At 40.4% G+C, this 17559-nt stretch overlaps 1 protein-coding gene across 1 annotated transcript in view; it reads right to left on the minus strand.

Moving 5' to 3' along the window:
* Nucleotides 1-4600: 4600 nt before the first annotated feature.
* LOC124125523 (dual specificity testis-specific protein kinase 2-like) overlaps nucleotides 4601-17559 on the minus strand; it is a 59260-nt gene continuing 46301 nt past the window's right edge. Inside the window, exons 5-10 of the mRNA XM_046488850.2 lie at nucleotides 17469-17554; nucleotides 13705-13789; nucleotides 13159-13242; nucleotides 12872-12958; nucleotides 8799-8907; nucleotides 4601-6231 (exon numbers count right to left, since the gene is read on the minus strand). Coding sequence (XP_046344806.1) covers nucleotides 5375-6231; nucleotides 8799-8907; nucleotides 12872-12958; nucleotides 13159-13242; nucleotides 13705-13789; nucleotides 17469-17554 — 1308 coding nt within the window. The 3' untranslated portion in view covers nucleotides 4601-5374. The remainder of the gene's footprint in view (nucleotides 6232-8798; nucleotides 8908-12871; nucleotides 12959-13158; nucleotides 13243-13704; nucleotides 13790-17468; nucleotides 17555-17559) is intronic.

Genomic DNA, 17559 nt, shown 5'->3' on the forward strand with positions numbered 1-17559 from the left:
GAGCATAAAGAGGATATGTATCAAGAGGAAAGATTGACATGAGTTGCGTCTTGCTTTCTAGAATGTTACTGGGTTTGTAAAGTCAGAAACCCAAATGGTGAAAATGAAACAAACTCTAGACTAAAGACATGCACTAAACAGCCCTGTTATAAAATACGAGTTCCATTTTACTTTGTTGATAAGTGGAACTAAAAATACAGCAGCCAGTTGATGAAACTTGCTGTCATTGGCCATACCAGTACATCATTACATCAACTGTGATATTATCTGTGAAGGTGAAAGGCATGCTGATCAATACATGGAGCAGTGTATCGTGTAACCTGTGTGCTATACAGTGGGTGTGGAACAAGCAGGTACTGCCACAACATTCCTACAGGGGGCATGCAAGGTTCGCAGAGACTAAAACCAGAAACTGTATATAGTTTTAAAATAATGGATATAACATGATAAGATGGCTAATCATTATAAAATAAATAAGCAATCTCCCTGCACTCATCTGTTGCTGCAACCATGTTCACTGTGATCCTCCCGACACAGAAATACACATCATACTTGTCCTGTCAACACAGCACCACCTTCTTGCCCAAAGTAGTTTTTGTTACTCTCAGGCTTAGGCACTGCGACTCAAAAATTACTACAGCTCACCCTTATTCTGCTTGCACAAAAAAACATTAGCTCAATCAGCAGATGACTTGAACAGGAATCAGTTTGTGACAAAGTTGTTGATTGGACTCCTGTGTAACAGATGAATGTGTACGCACTCTAACAGATGAATGTGTACCCACTGTAACAGATGAATGTGTACCCACTGTAACAGATGAATGTGTACCCACTGTAACAGATGAATGTGTACCCACTGTAACAGATGAATGTGTACCCACTGTAACAGATGAATGTGTACCCACAGGGGCAAAAGGGAAAACCTTCATCACACTCATCACAATTTATTTGCTGTCAAAGAAATCAAATTTGAAATAATGTGAAGGAAAGCCTTAGTTTTAGACCCAAATTTAAAATGAGATGCAAACAGTGGTTGCCACTTTTCCATTGTTTCACATGGGAACCTTAGTGTTGCAGAAAGTAAGTAAAAGCGCACAACATATTTGACAGGGAGAAATTAGAAATACACATAATTGTGCATAAAAAAGAATATTGTAGAAGAGATCAAACATAACAAACTTCAGGATAAAAGATGACAAGGAAGAATTAAAAGATTATTTTCATAAACACTATAAAACAAAAGAGCCTAGCTGTGGAAGATGAAAGGAAAAGCACTCCCAGAGATTATGGTTGAAAGGTTCAGTTATGGAGTGTTATCTCCTAGGATAATCTTGCTAACTTGTTACTGCTGACTCTTAAATATACAGAAAAAGAACATATTGTATTTGACTTCTTTCTTCAAGGAGTAGTATGAAAATGATACTTTCAACTATCCAAGCCCATCTGCTGGTCTAAACCACTTGCAACATTTTGATGTTAGCCTACAATGATCTAAGTCAACAATTACTTTGTGCAAAAGAATAGTAAAATCTTATCCAAGGCCAAACTTTCTAAAATGTTTAAAACCATAGCAGCTATATGTCTGTGTTGTGCAAATGGCCCTGGTCTATTAAACTCATCACACAAGGAAACTTGTATCTCAAACATCTCACAGATCACAAATACATGGCTCAATTTTACATACTAAACTCAGATATACTTTGACAAACTCAATAAATGCTTAGAGTTGATATTAGTTTATCCATGAAGACACACAGTTGATATGCCTCCTCTTTATTGGATGTAATCAATATATCCTGGAAGATTGACACTGACAATTGACTTTAGTTCTGGACCAGATGTAACCAGTGGTCTGTGGTTACCTTTCCTTGGAAATGTTTGCCTATTTCATTGTTTATGAGATTTCTTCTTGAATACCATTCCAAATATTGTCAATGCAAGATGTCTTATGATCCTCCAAAATGCCACACTAAATATTAATATATATACATGTAGTAGTGATGAGCTTCTTCAAGTTAAACCAACATGTGCCAAATCAGATCTGAGGTACAACCCTTGACCCCTGCACCAATAACAGTGTGCTAATGTCCTGGGATTTATCTTTCCCAGTCCTTATTTTGTTGATGTCCAAGGTTCCTAAGAATAATGGAAAATCAACAATAAAAGTCTTTTTCTCTCCATTGATTCCATCATAATTGAAATCACCTTTGCATAGCAAAAACATTAGTTTGCATTTGGAAATTTTTGGTTTAACATTTGGGAAATTTTACTGAAATTTGCAGTAGACCTCAGCCTCTGAGAAAGCCTTATAAATTCCCTAATGCATAATGCTGAATACAATGTCTTTTTCCATCAGTTGTTGCAGGTAGGTCTCCCCTGATTTTCTTCTGAACATTTGTAATCTGTTCTCACAAGCCACATTTTCCTATCTCTATGTCAATGTGTTTCAGACTTGCTTGTCCTTTCTGGACCTGTCAAGACACATAGACCTGTTTCTTGTATAAATGTGCTAAAAGACAAGATCAAGTAAGAGTGGCCATGGAGTGATACATTGTAAACAAGGACAGTAAGAGTGGCCAGGGAGTGATACATTGTAAACAAGGACAGTAAGAGTGACCAGGGAGTGATACATTGTAAACAAGGACAGTAAGAGAGGCCAGGGAGTGATACATTGTAAACAAGGACAGTAAGAGTGGCCAGGGAGTGATACATTGTAAACAAGGACAGTAAGAGTGACCAGGGAGTGATACATTGTAAACAAGGACAGTAAGAGAGGCCAGGGAGTGATACATTGTAAACAAGGACAGTAAGAGAGGCCAGGGAGTGATACATTGTAAACAAGGACAGTAAGAGAGGCCAGGGAGTGATACATTGTAAACAAGGACAGTAAGAGTGGCCAGGGAGTGATACATTGTAAACAAGGACAGTAAGAGTGGCCATGGAGTGATACATTGTAAACAAGGACAGTAAGAGTGGCCAGGGAGTGATACATTGTAAACAAGGACAGTAAGAGTGACCAGGGAGTGATACATTGTAAACAAGGACAGTAAGAGAGGCCAGGGAGTGATACATTGTAAACAAGGACAGTAAGAGTGGCCAGGGAGTGATACATTGTAAACAAGGACAGTAAGAGTGACCAGGGAGTGATACATTGTAAACAAGGACAGTAAGAGAGGCCAGGGAGTGATACATTGTAAACAAGGACAGTAAGAGAGGCCAGGGAGTGATACATTGTAAACAAGGACAGTAAGAGTGGCCATGGAGTGATACATTGTAAACAAGGACAGTAAGAGTAGCCAGGGAGTGATACATTGTAAACAAGGACAGTAAGAGTGGCCAGGGAGTGATACATTGTAAACAAGGACAGTAAGTGTAGCCATGGAGTGATACATTGTAAACAAGGACAGTAAGAGTGACCAGGGAGTGATACATTGTAAACAAGGACAGTAAGAGTAGCCATGGAGTGATACATTGTAAACAAGGACAGTAAGAGTGGCCAGGAAGTGATACATTGTAAACAAGGACAGTAAGAGTGGCCATGGAGTGATACATTGTAAACAAGGACAGTAAGTGTAGCCATGGAGTGATACATTGTAAACAAGGACAGTAAGAGTGGCCAGGGAGTGATACATTGTAAACAAGGACAGTAAGAGTGGCCAGGGAGTGATACATTGTAAACAAGGACAGTAAGAGAGGCCAGGGAGTGATACATTGTAAACAAGGACAGTAAGAGTGGCCATGGAGTGATACATTGTAAACAAGGACAGTAAGAGTAGCCATGGAGTGATACATTGTAAACAAGGACAGTAAGAGTGGCCAGGGAGTGATACATTGTAAACAAGGACAGTAAGTGTAGCCATGGAGTGATACATTGTAAACAAGGACAGTAAGAGTGACCAGGGAGTGATACATTGTAAACAAGGACAGTAAGAGTGACCAGGGAGTGATACATTGTAAACAAGGACAGTAAGAGTGGCCAGGGAGTGATACATTGTAAACAAGGACAGTAAGAGTGGCCATGGAGTGATACATTGTAAACAAGGACAGTAAGTGTAGCCATGGAGTGATACATTGTAAACAAGGACAGTAAGAGTGGCCAGGGAGTGATACATTGTAAACAAGGACAGTAAGAGCTGTCATACACAAATGGAATGAATGGCGATGATAACATGTAAACACCAACAATATACAGTCAATGTTACAGAGGGAACAGATACCATGTAGGTGGAGGACACATCAGTGAACAGCAAGTGTCAGGAATTTGTAGCAGCTTGCACTGTGTCTTCTTCCCCCCATATTTCACTGTCATTATTGCAGATACACCCCTTCCTTTCCACAGAAGGTAACACATGGCGTACAGCATTTTTATCAGCCAGTCCTGAACAATGATCAAACTGAATAGCTAAATCTCAATAGCCACAGGAACAAGATAACAGTTCGGTCTATAAAACATAAAACTTGTTAATTAAATTTGTTAATATTCTATGAAAGACATAATGTAAGTAATCTTCTTAACATGTGTGGAAATGTATATTAATGAACCATAAGTTTTACATTGGCTACTATGTAAATATAAGAAGTGAACTCTGAAATATATCTGTACATAAAATAATACTGGCTATGTGCTATAAATATGTTCATCCATTTGGAATACTTTTAGCAATTTGATTGATGCAATATATAAAGGGAAAAGGGATATAAAAAAATATGCATTATAGATATGAACAGATTAATATCTTCATATGTTAACAGTAAAATGGCTCTAAAATGGCATATCATTCACAAAGAGGTTTATGTTCCTATGTAGAACGAAATCATGCTGTACATCCTACTGTACACCTCGGCTGTACCGAATCTGGGCATCTACATGTGTTCACAGAATCAACTGTCACCCCCTGATGGTGACAGGGTAGTTTCCATGACAGCCCAGGAGGTAAGCTGGAGATGATGAAGACCAGGTGGATGGGGAAACTGAAGCTCCCTGGCACCCAGTGATGACTGGATGCAGGATCATTTCTTTCAACAAAACCATTATATACAAAGCAGTTCCTGGACATCCTCACACACACCAAAAACAACAAAGATGATTTCACCATTCATTCTAAGCACATAACTAAATTTGTATCACCTTCTCCACAGACATACAGTGGACCTGTACATGTTTGAAGTGATCCCCTACATCTTCAGCTGACTGGATGCCAGACAATAACACATACCGATACAGCATCCACACATCCCGATTCTAACAGTAACTGCAAAAGTGGTAGTCTAAAAAACACTTTCTTTCAGATACAGCACGCATTCCAGGTATTTTGATTGATACAGGAGTACTGGAGTGGAGGAGAAATGGACTATGTATTTGAGGGAAGGGAAGCTAATCATTTGTTTCACTGTAGCTGGAGAGGGAACTGGCAGGAGACACAAATTGTTCATCAATAGACATAAAAGATTCACATGAGCTGCGTACACTAGGCGTCGGGCTGAAGTCCCGAGAAGAATGCTGGGGTTGTGGCTTGTTCCCCACAGCTAGTAGGTTGCTTGTTTTTGTATATGAGGACAGAAAAGATGAGTCTAGACTTTGCTGCCTGCCAGACAACATGCGGTGCCTGCGGGCCGCAGTGTTGGATTGCTGACTAGAGTCTGTGTGAGACGACTGGGACTCTATTGCACATTCACTATGGAAAGTGTCAGACTCATCACTACTCTCACTGATGGGATCAGGGCAGTCATTCCACTCATACTGAAGTTTCATGGCCACACTCTCAGATAAAATTGCACTTTTGGATCGTGTTCTTGTGTTGAGTTGAGTGGAGTTCCACTTGGCACTGCCATGAAGGGACTCCATGTGAAGCCTCTCCGCAGCTTTGCGTAGCAGCACTGGAGATGAGGGGAGTGAGTGACAGTTGCGGCCCCACATTGCTCTGGGGCGAGTTGACCCTGGTGTTTGGGGAGTGCAGGGAGGGGTGAAGGGGTACGTGGGAGAAGGCAAGTCATAGGTGGCAGCTGCATCACGGGATGTTCCCAATAATTTGTGTCCATCCTTGTAACGTTTATGGGATGCAAAGGGATTGGACTGTGAAGGTTGGTAGTATGGATCATCTCGACTCATCACTTGACCAATCAGACGTGGTGTAAGATAAGACTCCTCCATGTTTTCAATGTCACTCGAACTGTCATTGGCCTGCAGAATGTTGTCTTCAGATTTTGATCTCTTGCAGCCCTTCTTCCTTTCTGAAAGTTTTGTAAAAGAAATGTATAAGTATGTTCTTCTAATGTTAACACTGGTGATGTTCCAGTTATAAGTGATCTCTGCAGTAGCTTAGGGTGAGTGAGTGGTGAAGCCCATAGCCACGGGTTTGAGACTCATGGGTTTCATTCGCTGTTACTGTGAGCCAAACACACAAGTACTATATGTTTTTACCAGACATTATTTTAATTACCTATGTTGTTAACCATTCATAATATTTTCCATACATTAGGTGAAAGTTTACTGTTTTCCTAGGATGCATAATACTTTCATAGAATAGGACAAAAAAATAAAAACAAAGTTTCTTTTCTCGAAGTACAGACAAAGTGGTGTGCCATATGTTTGTGAATGTCATTTGCTCATAGCCATTAAAGCTGCAACTAGACGTCTTATCACAACACTCTTTCAATAACTGTTCCATTCTTTGCGATCATTATTAACATTAGGAATTAGTGAGCTTCATATAAATACTAAAACAAAGTGCCATGGCACTGTAGCTCACCTGGCTATTAGTAATAAACAGTTTAAAATGTCACCAAAGACAGACACTTTAAATAAATATTCTGTCAGCATTGATATTCAACTATTTTCTGTTAATACTGGGTATGAAAGTATTGACAAATACGTCACAAGTATCAAATTTAAACAATCATTTTTAATCTGCAACAATGAAGGCTATATGTAATATTGTATAACACTGTTGCAATAAAGAACAGTTCAAATTATACATCACAAAGTTTCAACACTTTGATACCTTCTCAGGAGATGTAGTTTTCTTTTGCTGAACATTTTTTTCCAACATTTAATAAAATGATTAACTTTCCATTTTTTATTTTTATTTCATAGAACAAAACCCAAGAATGGTGACAAACTTCAAGATAAAGTACTAAACTATTCCAGTCTGCAATGAGAAATTAAGAAACTAGAATTTCCTCTATTTTTGACCAAAGCACTTTCGTGTAGGAAGTTATCGAATTCCAATGTGAAGTCATATACCAAGCTTAGTGAATAAAACATTAATACTTAAAGAAAACATGTAACCGAACATTCGTGGGCACTTTCTATCTGCTGTCAGCAAAGTCCTAAGGAGCTAGCAATATGGTCACTTTGATGTGCAAAGCCATATTGTCATGCACCTCACTGTCGCAGTTGTAGTAGAACATCTATACAATTATGCAAAACAATACGTAAAGCGCAACGAAAGGCTTGCATTAGGCCCATCTGTTGTTATTTCAGAATAAGTGTGTGTTTGTTTATAAACAAGAGAAAAGTCCTGTCACAAGAAAAGCCTACACTTGTGGTGTGGTCACTGGAGCAAAAATGTCGCCTGCAGAGTAAGTAGAAGCAGAGCCCAGTGAGCTCGGGGGCTATCAGCTACTGTTTACAAACATAATTCAGAACGGTTAACATACTGTCCCTGTAACTGACAACACATATGGTATGTGACATGCAAGTAGTATATGTAACTATCACATCTACAGACAGTTTACATATATATGCACTTCAATAAAAAGGCAAGGTGATGTGGTACACGAAATGTGAAGGTCTTAAGCAACAAGTAAAGTTTGTCAATAAGTATTGTGAATTTTGACAGCAACACAAGTATATGTATCTATTAGGTATATAAGTAAGAGAGGTAACACAAGTTCAAGAAATTGTGAAAGAAACAGGCACCGACAAATTATGTCATCAAACTACATATCACAATACAATGTTCAAAATAAAAGAAATGGAAATTACTGAAATTCATTTTTGGTATTTGTAAGGGTTGGTGCATGGTGTATAAAAAGTTTGTATGGATGATTGGTGGCTGTTTGTAGCCAGGTACTGCTATGATTACATCTCAATTAGGATCAGTAAAAGATAGATACATGTACATGTATTATGATGGCAATGTTTCTATTATGAATATTGGAAAACCATATTTTTTCATAAAGCCTACACATAGTTTAAATACATATTCAAGTTTAATTACCAATTATATGATTTCATCTCAGAAATTAAAAACAATATATTCATATTAGTTTTCAATCTCTATAATGATGATTGTATTAACAGTGTTGTAAACCTCAAATTATTTACATTTTAGCGACTTGCAGTGTCTACATCCAGTTTGCTTTGACAATGAACAGATGATTACAACAGATAAAGCTCATTTTCAATTTTCAATGTCCCAAGTTGTTGCAGTTTACATTGAGCCGAGAACCAGACCGGAAGCGACTGGTTAGACCATCACTTATATCATTTGAAAAGGAGATCTATCGCCCTTTGGGACAAAATGATCACCCATACTGACATATGGTTATATAACTTGACCAATCTGTTACAAGGGACTATCTAAACATCAAATATGACCAAAATCCACTGACACCCAAAGTTACCTTTTTTAAATCAAAACATTGGTGGATAACATGCCATTGTATGAGCTCTACTGAGGAATGAGGCTTTGACCAGATGAGCTTTGATAGCAAAGATGTTTGTTTGAAATTGTTCAAAGACCTAAAACAACTGTTTATATATATTTTAGAGAGCATTGTTGACATATAAACACCTTTCTTTTCTCGTTCCTTTTGACTTAGTAGTTCATTATTTAAGTTCCTCTGAATCTTCTCCATTGATTCCACAATTTCTGGGAAGGAGGGTCGCTTCTTTGCCTCAATCTGGAACAGGGAAGACACATTACAGCAGGATAGATATCTGACATGGCTAGTATCTTGCTGCTTCAAGACCATTAAGCAACCAGGTATTTGTATTTTATGTAAAAATAGTGCCGCAGCACTCCTGAATATGTATGTAGTCAATGTTTCAAACGTCAACTAAGTGAGAACCTTCTCCTGCATGATCTCTAGGGCTTGGTGTCTTGGCGAACTTCCAAATAACGTCAGTGTCATGCTATCTTTGATTGGGCTTTGACTTTTGTCTTGTGGCAGGGTATATTGTTGTAGGTAGTGATTATTGTTCGCAGCAGCACCCGTAAAATGAATAGAACACTTTGGCGTTAGAGTTTAGAGTCTTTGTGTCAACTTAAGGACAGACGACATCATACAAGTTTTACGAGGTGACAATTTCTGGAAGGCTGGCTGACGAGAGGCCTTCTATGACCTGCCTTGCATGTTATCTACATGCCGAGTGCAGACGGGATACCTGTCTGAAAACACTGACTTCCTGTCTGCTTCCAACACGGTTTTCTGGGTTGCAGAATGAGCACATGCCACCTACATTGGGCCTGTTGCTTATTGCTGCTGCCATACATATATTTGACCTGTATTACTTGTATTGCCTCTTGTGATTTGTTAACATAACTGTGTGTGTTTCAATATAATTTGTTAATTATGCATTGATCTTGTGTGGTTCTTTACTGATGTTTAGTTTTGTACATTCACACTTCAATTCAGAATTTCACTTGGTAACACTTTGTTATCAGGGTAGCTAGAGGCATGGAGCTTTCTGTAAATAAGTTGAACTGCATTTGGTATCTGTTTATTCTCAATCTGGAAGTGCTTCTTACTTTGTGATTAGTCAAACTAGTCATAGGAATAACTTAGGGTTCAAAGATGAATATAGATAGATATGGGTAGGGTCAGCTGTCACCTGACTTCAGGCATATGAAATCTCTGGGGAAATGCGGAAAATCGCATTTTTTAACACAGTAGTCATCTTCCTCGTAAAAATATAATCAAAGATTTTAAAAAAAATACTATCGTATTATTATCGTGTTTCCTGACAACCGTCACTGATTGTCCTGTTTTCGATCAGATCTTTCAGCATCATGTACATGCCTTTACTATTAATCATGACAATACTATTTTCGTCGGATCATAGGTTTTCGGACATTATACGTTTTCTATCACAAATACTTGCACTACAACGTGGGGTGTGGCGTCACACAGAACTTGTCAATACTCGTGTTTAAAAGATAAAGTCTTTTATCCTATCAGTGAGCCTGTGAAGATCCGGGGTAGAATAGGTCTTCAGCAACCCATGCTTGCCGTAAAAGGTGACTATGCTTGTCGTAAGAGTTGACTAACGGGATCGGGTGGTCAGGCTTGCTGACTTGGTTGATGCATGTCATTGATCCCAATTGAGTGGATCGATGCTCATGATGTCAATCACTGGATTGTCTGGTCCAGACTCGATTATTTACAGACTGCCATCATCTAGCTGGAATATTGCTGAGTGTGGCGTTAAACAACAAACAAACAAACAAATCCTATAAGTGAATGAGATCTTTTACAGTTGTTCATGTGATTAGCAAGAAAACTATGAATATTTCTTCAGCCTCTGAAAACCCATAACACAGGGATATATGTTTTATCAATGTCTTATGTTTGCAATGTTGTTTTGTTTTTTTCAACAAAAGGTAAGTTAATACAAGGTAATTTTTTTTCAATCTGCTTCAACATGGGGAAAGGGTCAGACATTGCACGCTTGTGACAGTTGTCCTTGTGTCTGGGGGATGTGAGGTGAAGTTTATGGCAGTACTGCTCCCAGACCCTGTGGGTAGCCTTGTGCACGGAAGCTATGCCCGATTTTTAAAAAGTACTGATTTTACTTTGAAGTTTTACTGCATCCGCCATTTTCGTTTATTGACTTGACTTTTGCGATTGACTTATTAAATTTCTTGGTGTGAATGTTGTCCAAACTGCATGAAATTGCTTAAAATGCAATCAAATGTTTAATTTTTTTTAGAGTTTCCCTATTTTGGGGGCAAAACCTGCTCATATCCCTGTGACTTAGTAAAGTCAAACGTTTCATGTTTCTGTTGGGAAAGTTTTGGGGCTTCAGGAAAAGGTTGGGATGGGGTCAGTTCTGTTTTGTCCCCATGAAGAACCTGGTTAGAATTGCTCTTCACCAACCCATTGCTAAACATAATCGGATGGTCAGGATCGGATTGGTTGATGCAGTTCATCATATCCCAATTTCGTAGAATGAAGCTCATGATCAGTGGATAGTCTGATGCCGATTTAAAGTGCTAGCTCACTGAGATACCATGCCGCAGTTTAACATGAATATCCCACTCAGACACAGTATACTGACTACGAGCCAGCCAGTCCTTGTTTTAGCCCCTTAATTCCGAGCGCCAGACAGGGTAACAACAAGTACCATCTTTTAACGTTTTTGGTATCACATGGCCGGGGATCGAACCCCGGACCTTCTGCTCTACCACTAGACCACAGAGGCGGTCAACAAACAAACAAACAAAGACTTCAGTTTTGAATGTAATAGAAACAGCTTTCCCGTAGTGACCTTCTTTCCTCTCCGAATTTGATAAAATGCATTTTACCAGAGTAGAACACAGCTGTAAGCTACAGAACACAAAACAACAGTAAACTACAGGAGAACACAACTGTAAACTACAGAACACAACTGTAAACTACGGAACACAACTGTAAACTACAGAACACAACAGTAAACTACAGGAGAATTCAACAGTAAACTACAGGAGGACACAACTGTTAAATACAGGACACAACTGTCAACTACATGAGGACACAACTGTTAACTACAGGAGGACACAACTGTTAAATACAGGAGGACACAACTGTTAACTACAGGAGGACACAACTGTTAACTACATGAGGACACAACTGTTAACTACAGGAGGACACAACTGTTAACTACAGGAGGACACAACTGTAAACTACAGGAGGACACAACTGTTAACTAAGGAGGACACAACTGTTAAGTACAGGAGGACACAACTGTTAACTACAGGAGGACACAACTGTTAACTACAGAAGGACACAACTGTTAAGTACAGGAGGACACAACTGTTTACTACAGGAGGACACAACTGTTTACTACAGGAAGACACAACATGTTAACTACAGGAGGACACAACTGTTAACTACAGGAGGACACAACTGTTAACTACAGGAGGACACAACTGTTAACTACAGGAGGACACAACTGTTAAGTACAGGAGGACACAACTGTTAAATACAGAAGGACACAACTGTTAACTACAGAAGGACACAACTGTAAACTACAGGAGGACACAACTGTTAACTACAGGAGGACACAACTGTTAACTACAGGAGGACACAACTGTTAAGTACAGGAGGACACAACTGTTAAGTACAGGAGGACACAACTGTTAAATACAGAAGGACACAACTGTTAACTACAGAAGGACACAACTGTTAAGTACAGGGGGACACAACTGTTAACTACAGGACACAACTGTAAACTACAGGAGGACACAACTGTTAACTACAGAAGGATACAACTGTAAACTACAGGAGGACACAACTGTAAACTACCTGAGGACACAACTGTAAACTACAGGAGAACACAACTGTTAACTACAAGAGGACACAACTGTAAACTACAGGAGGACACAACTGTTAAGTACAGGAGGACACAACTGTTAACTACCTGAGGACACAACTGTTAACTACAGGAGGACACAACTGTTAACTACAGGAGGACACAACTGTTAACTACAGGAGGACACAACTGTTAACTACAGGAGGACACAACTGTTAACTACAGGAGGACACAACTGTAAACTACAGGAGAACACTACTGTAAGCTACAGGAGAACACAACTGTTAACTACAGGAGGACACAACTGTAAACTACGGGATAATTCAACAGTAAACTACAGGACGGGAGGACTACCTGGCAGCACTTGAAGGCAAACTGTAGGAAGTCCAGAGGGCAGTAGACAACCTTCTCACTGAATGCAACATAGTCCACTCCAAAGTTCTGGAAAGAAAACAATTTCAATTTGTGATTAATTTGTTTCTTTTCCTATTGTTAGTACATGTTTTCTAGCTGGCATCTAGCTCAAGATCAATGATTATTAAAACATGTGCAAGATGTGATGTTAAGTTCTTCATCATGTGGGACAGTGAGCACATGCAGGGTTCGTACTACTTGTCTTAAAGGGGAATAACTCTGCATACCTTAGTGCGTGGAAGGTTGTCCGGATCAGAGTCTATACGTGCAGTAATCTCACACAGGATAATACCATAAGAAAATACATCAGCCTGAAATTAGAACATAACATAGCATATTGTTGTATTCCTCATAAATTCATTATCACTACTATAACTATAGATATACATGTATATATATATGCATACAATACAAGAAACTCAAACACTGCAAACAATGACAAACAGCATCACCTTTACTTTGAGTGATCATGAATCTTAACCAAACAGATTTTACACATCCATAAAACTTGAAGTATATCTGAATATATCACCCATCATCATTCCATCATAGTGAGTGAGTGAGTGAGTATGGTTTTACGCCGCTTTTAGCAATATTCCAGCAATATCACGGTGGGGGACACCAGAAATGGGCTTCACACATTGTACCCATGTCGGGAATCGAACCCGGGTCTTCGGCGTGACGAGCGAACGCTTTAAACACTAGGCTACCCGACAGCCCCTCATTCCATCATAACATGCATATCTGTGAAAACATGTTACAAAGCATTTTACCCTTTCATTGTAATAGAGACCATTAAGAGCCTCAGGCGCCATCCAAAAAGGGGAACCCACCACCGGTAGTCGTTGGTTATCATTCCTGAAAGAACACACACTATATGTCAGTTTTAAAAGACACAAAAATGCTAATCCCTCCCTCACCATACATTTTGATCTGTTTAACACATGATCTAGCACACCTCTGTGTCTCCTACAGTACATCAACGCGTCTGTCTCACACTTCATGTCACACCCCTGTCTGTGTCTCCTACAGTAAATCAACGTGTCTGTCTCACACTTCATGTCACACCCCTGTCTGTGTCTCCTACTGTACATCAACGTGTCTGTCTCACACTTCATGTCACACCCCTATCTGTTTCTCCTACTGTACATCAATGCGTCTGTCTCACACTTCATGTCACACCCCTGTCTGTGCCTCCTACAGTACATCAATGCGTCTGTCTCACACTTCATGTCACACCCCTCTCTGTGTCTCCTACAGTACATCAATGCGTCTGTCTCACACTTCATGTCACACCCCTGTCTGTGTCTCCTACTGGCCATCAACGTGTCTGTCTCACACTTCATGTCACACCCCTGTCTGTCTCCTACTGTACATCAACGTGTCTGTCTCACACTTCATGTCACACCCCTGTCTGTGTCTCCTACAGTACATCAACGTGTCTGTCTCACACTACATGTCACACCCCTGTCTGTGTCTCCTACTGTACATCAACGCGTCTGTCTCACACTTCATGTCACACCCCTGTCTGTGCCTCCTACAGTACATCAACGTGTCTGTCTCACACTTCATGTCACAACCCTGTGTGTGCCTCCTACTGTACATCAACGCGTCTGTCTCACACTTCATGTCACACCCCTCTCTGTGCCTCCTACTGTGCATCAACGTGTCTGTCTCACACTTCATGTCACACCCCTGTGTGTGCCTCCTACAGTACATCAATGCGTCTGTCTCACACTTCATGTCACACCCCTCTCTGTGTCTCCTACAGTACATCAATGCGTCTGTCTCACACTTCATGTCACACCCCTGTCTGTGTCTCCTACTGGCCATCAACGTGTCTGTCTCACACTTCATGTCACACCCCTGTCTGTCTCCTACTGTACATCAACGTGTCTGTCTCACACTTCATGTCACACCCCTGTCTGTGTCTCCTACAGTACATCAACGTGTCTGTCTCACACTACATGTCACACCCCTGTCTGTGTCTCCTACTGTACATCAACTCGTCTGTCTCACACTTCATGTCACACCCCTGTCTGTGCCTCCTACAGTAAATCAACGTGTCTGTCTCACACTTCATGTCACACCCGTGTGTGCCTCCTACTGTACATCAACGTGTCTGTCTCACACTTCATGTCTCACCCCTGTCTGTGTCTCCTACTGTACATCAACGTGTCTGTCTTACACTTCATGTCACACCCCTGTCTGTGTCTCCTTCAGTACATCAACGCGTCTGTCTCACACTTCATGTCACACCCCTGTCTGTGTCTCCTACAGAACATCAACATGTCTGTCTCACACTTCATGTCACACCCCTGTCTGTGTCTCCTACAGTACATCAACGCGTCTGTCTCACACTTCATGTCACACCCCTGTCTGTGTCTCCTACAGTCAATCAACGTGTCTGTCTCACACTTCATGTCACACCCCTGTCTGTGTTTCCTTCTGTACATCAACGTGTCTGTCTCACACTTCATGTCACACCCCTATCTGTTTCTCCTACTGTACATCAATGCGTCTGTCTCACACTTCATGTCACACCCCTGTCTGTGCCTCCTACAGTACATCAATGCGTCTGTCTCACACTTCATGTCACACCCCTCTCTGTGTCTCCTACAGTACATCAATGCGTCTGTCTCACACTTCATGTCACACCCCTGTCTGTGTCTCCTACTGGCCATCAACGTGTCTGTCTCACACTTCATGTCACACCCCTGTCTGTCTCCTACTGTACATCAACGTGTCTGTCTCACACTTCATGTCACACCCCTGTCTGTGTCTCCTACAGTACATCAACGTGTCTGTCTCACACTTCATGTCACACCCCTGTCTGTGTCTCCTACTGTACATCAACGCGTCTGTCTCACACTTCATGTCACACCCCTGTCTGTGCCTCCTACAGTACATCAACGTGTCTGTCTCACACTTCATGTCACACCCCTGTGTGTGCCTCCTACAGTACATCAACTCGTCTGTCTCACACTTCATGTCACACCCTTGTGTCTCACACTTCATGTCACACCCTTGTGTGTGCTTCATTGTATGTCACACCCCTGTCCTGTCTCACACTTCATGTCACACCCCTGTGCGTCTCACATTGTATGTCACACTCCTGTGTGTCTCACACTTTTTATGTCACACCCGTGTGTGTCTCACACTGTATGTCACACCTGTGTCTCACACTGTGTCACACCCGTGTGTCTCACACTGTATGTCACACCCCTGTCTGTGTTTCACACGGTATGTCACACACGTCTGTCTCACACTGTATGTCACACCCCTGGCCGTGTTTCACACTGTATGTCACACACGTCTGTCTCACACTGTATGTCACACCCCTGTCTGTGTTTCACACTGTATGTCACATGTCACACACGTCTGTCTCACACTGTATGTCACACCCCTGTCTGTGTTTCACACTGTATGTCACACACACGTCTGTCTCACACTGTATGTCACACCCCTGTCTGTGTCTCAGTGTATGTCATAACAAATTACTAGGGTTCGTCAGATTAAGAAAACATGTATACTCTCAAAATGGTAGTTCACACATTAACTGAACTAATTTTCTTTCACTTTTCAACAGTAAAATATATTAAACTAACTTGTATGAACAAAACTTAAATTCATAAATTACACACAAATTGATTTTTAAGATCATAAGTTTTACAAGAATTTGATGTAAAATTGAGAAGTACCACTTTCCTTTGATTATGAAGTGATTAGTGCCAACTGTAAAAGGGACAGGACTCTCAGATCATTTTGAGTTTGTAAACAAAAGACAACTGATCTGGCCATCAGTGTGATCAAAACGTTGATGCAAGTGCACCTGAGGCATGGATCTCTCTACTTCAGTGACAAATATGCAGTCTTAATTCTGCTGCTTGTTACTAAATATATTTACATGGCCTTCATCCTGGTTGTACGACAGGGTGGTAGACATGCTCTCAGGTGAGACTAAGACAACATTTGATTACCTTTTTAACTCCATCAAATGATAATATTGTATTCCTTGATATAATGTTCCAAGAATTACACAAACACAATCTGACAAAAAAGATAATTGAACAGTGTTGATATTTTACAGAAACAAGTGATGACTCAAAATATCAAGGAATTGTGGTATCCCAAAAGACATTCATATAGAAAACTTGATACATCTGAGTCTTGATATGGTAATGCACATGCTCATGTTGTAGGGGTCATTGGCATTTTTAAAACATAAACTCACTACTGTAGCATCTGTACAGACAGGTAAAGGTCTGCCAAGGTTGGCACCAATGACTTCGAGAGAAAATGTTACAATTTTCATGTACACTTTCCCTTTAATCGGGTGGTCAGGCTCACTGACCTGGTTAATGCATATCATCGCATCTCAATTAAGTAGATCAATGCTCATGGTGGCAATCACTGAATTATCTGGTTTAGACTTGATTATTTACAGACCGCCATCATATAGCTGGAATATTGCTGAGTGAGGCATTAAACAACAAACAAACAAATAAACCATGCAAGGCAAGGAAGGTCTACCTACAGTGGGTCTGGGATCTTGATGGATAAACCAAAGTCAGCAATCAGCGCTGTGTAGCGGCCATTATCATGTTTCCGCAACAGGACATTCTGTG

Source organism: Haliotis rufescens, unplaced genomic scaffold (genome assembly GCF_023055435.1).
Source record: "Haliotis rufescens isolate VD_foot unplaced genomic scaffold, xgHalRufe1.0.p SCAF_2, whole genome shotgun sequence".
In the NCBI taxonomy this organism is placed as follows: domain Eukaryota; kingdom Metazoa; phylum Mollusca; class Gastropoda; order Lepetellida; family Haliotidae; genus Haliotis; species Haliotis rufescens.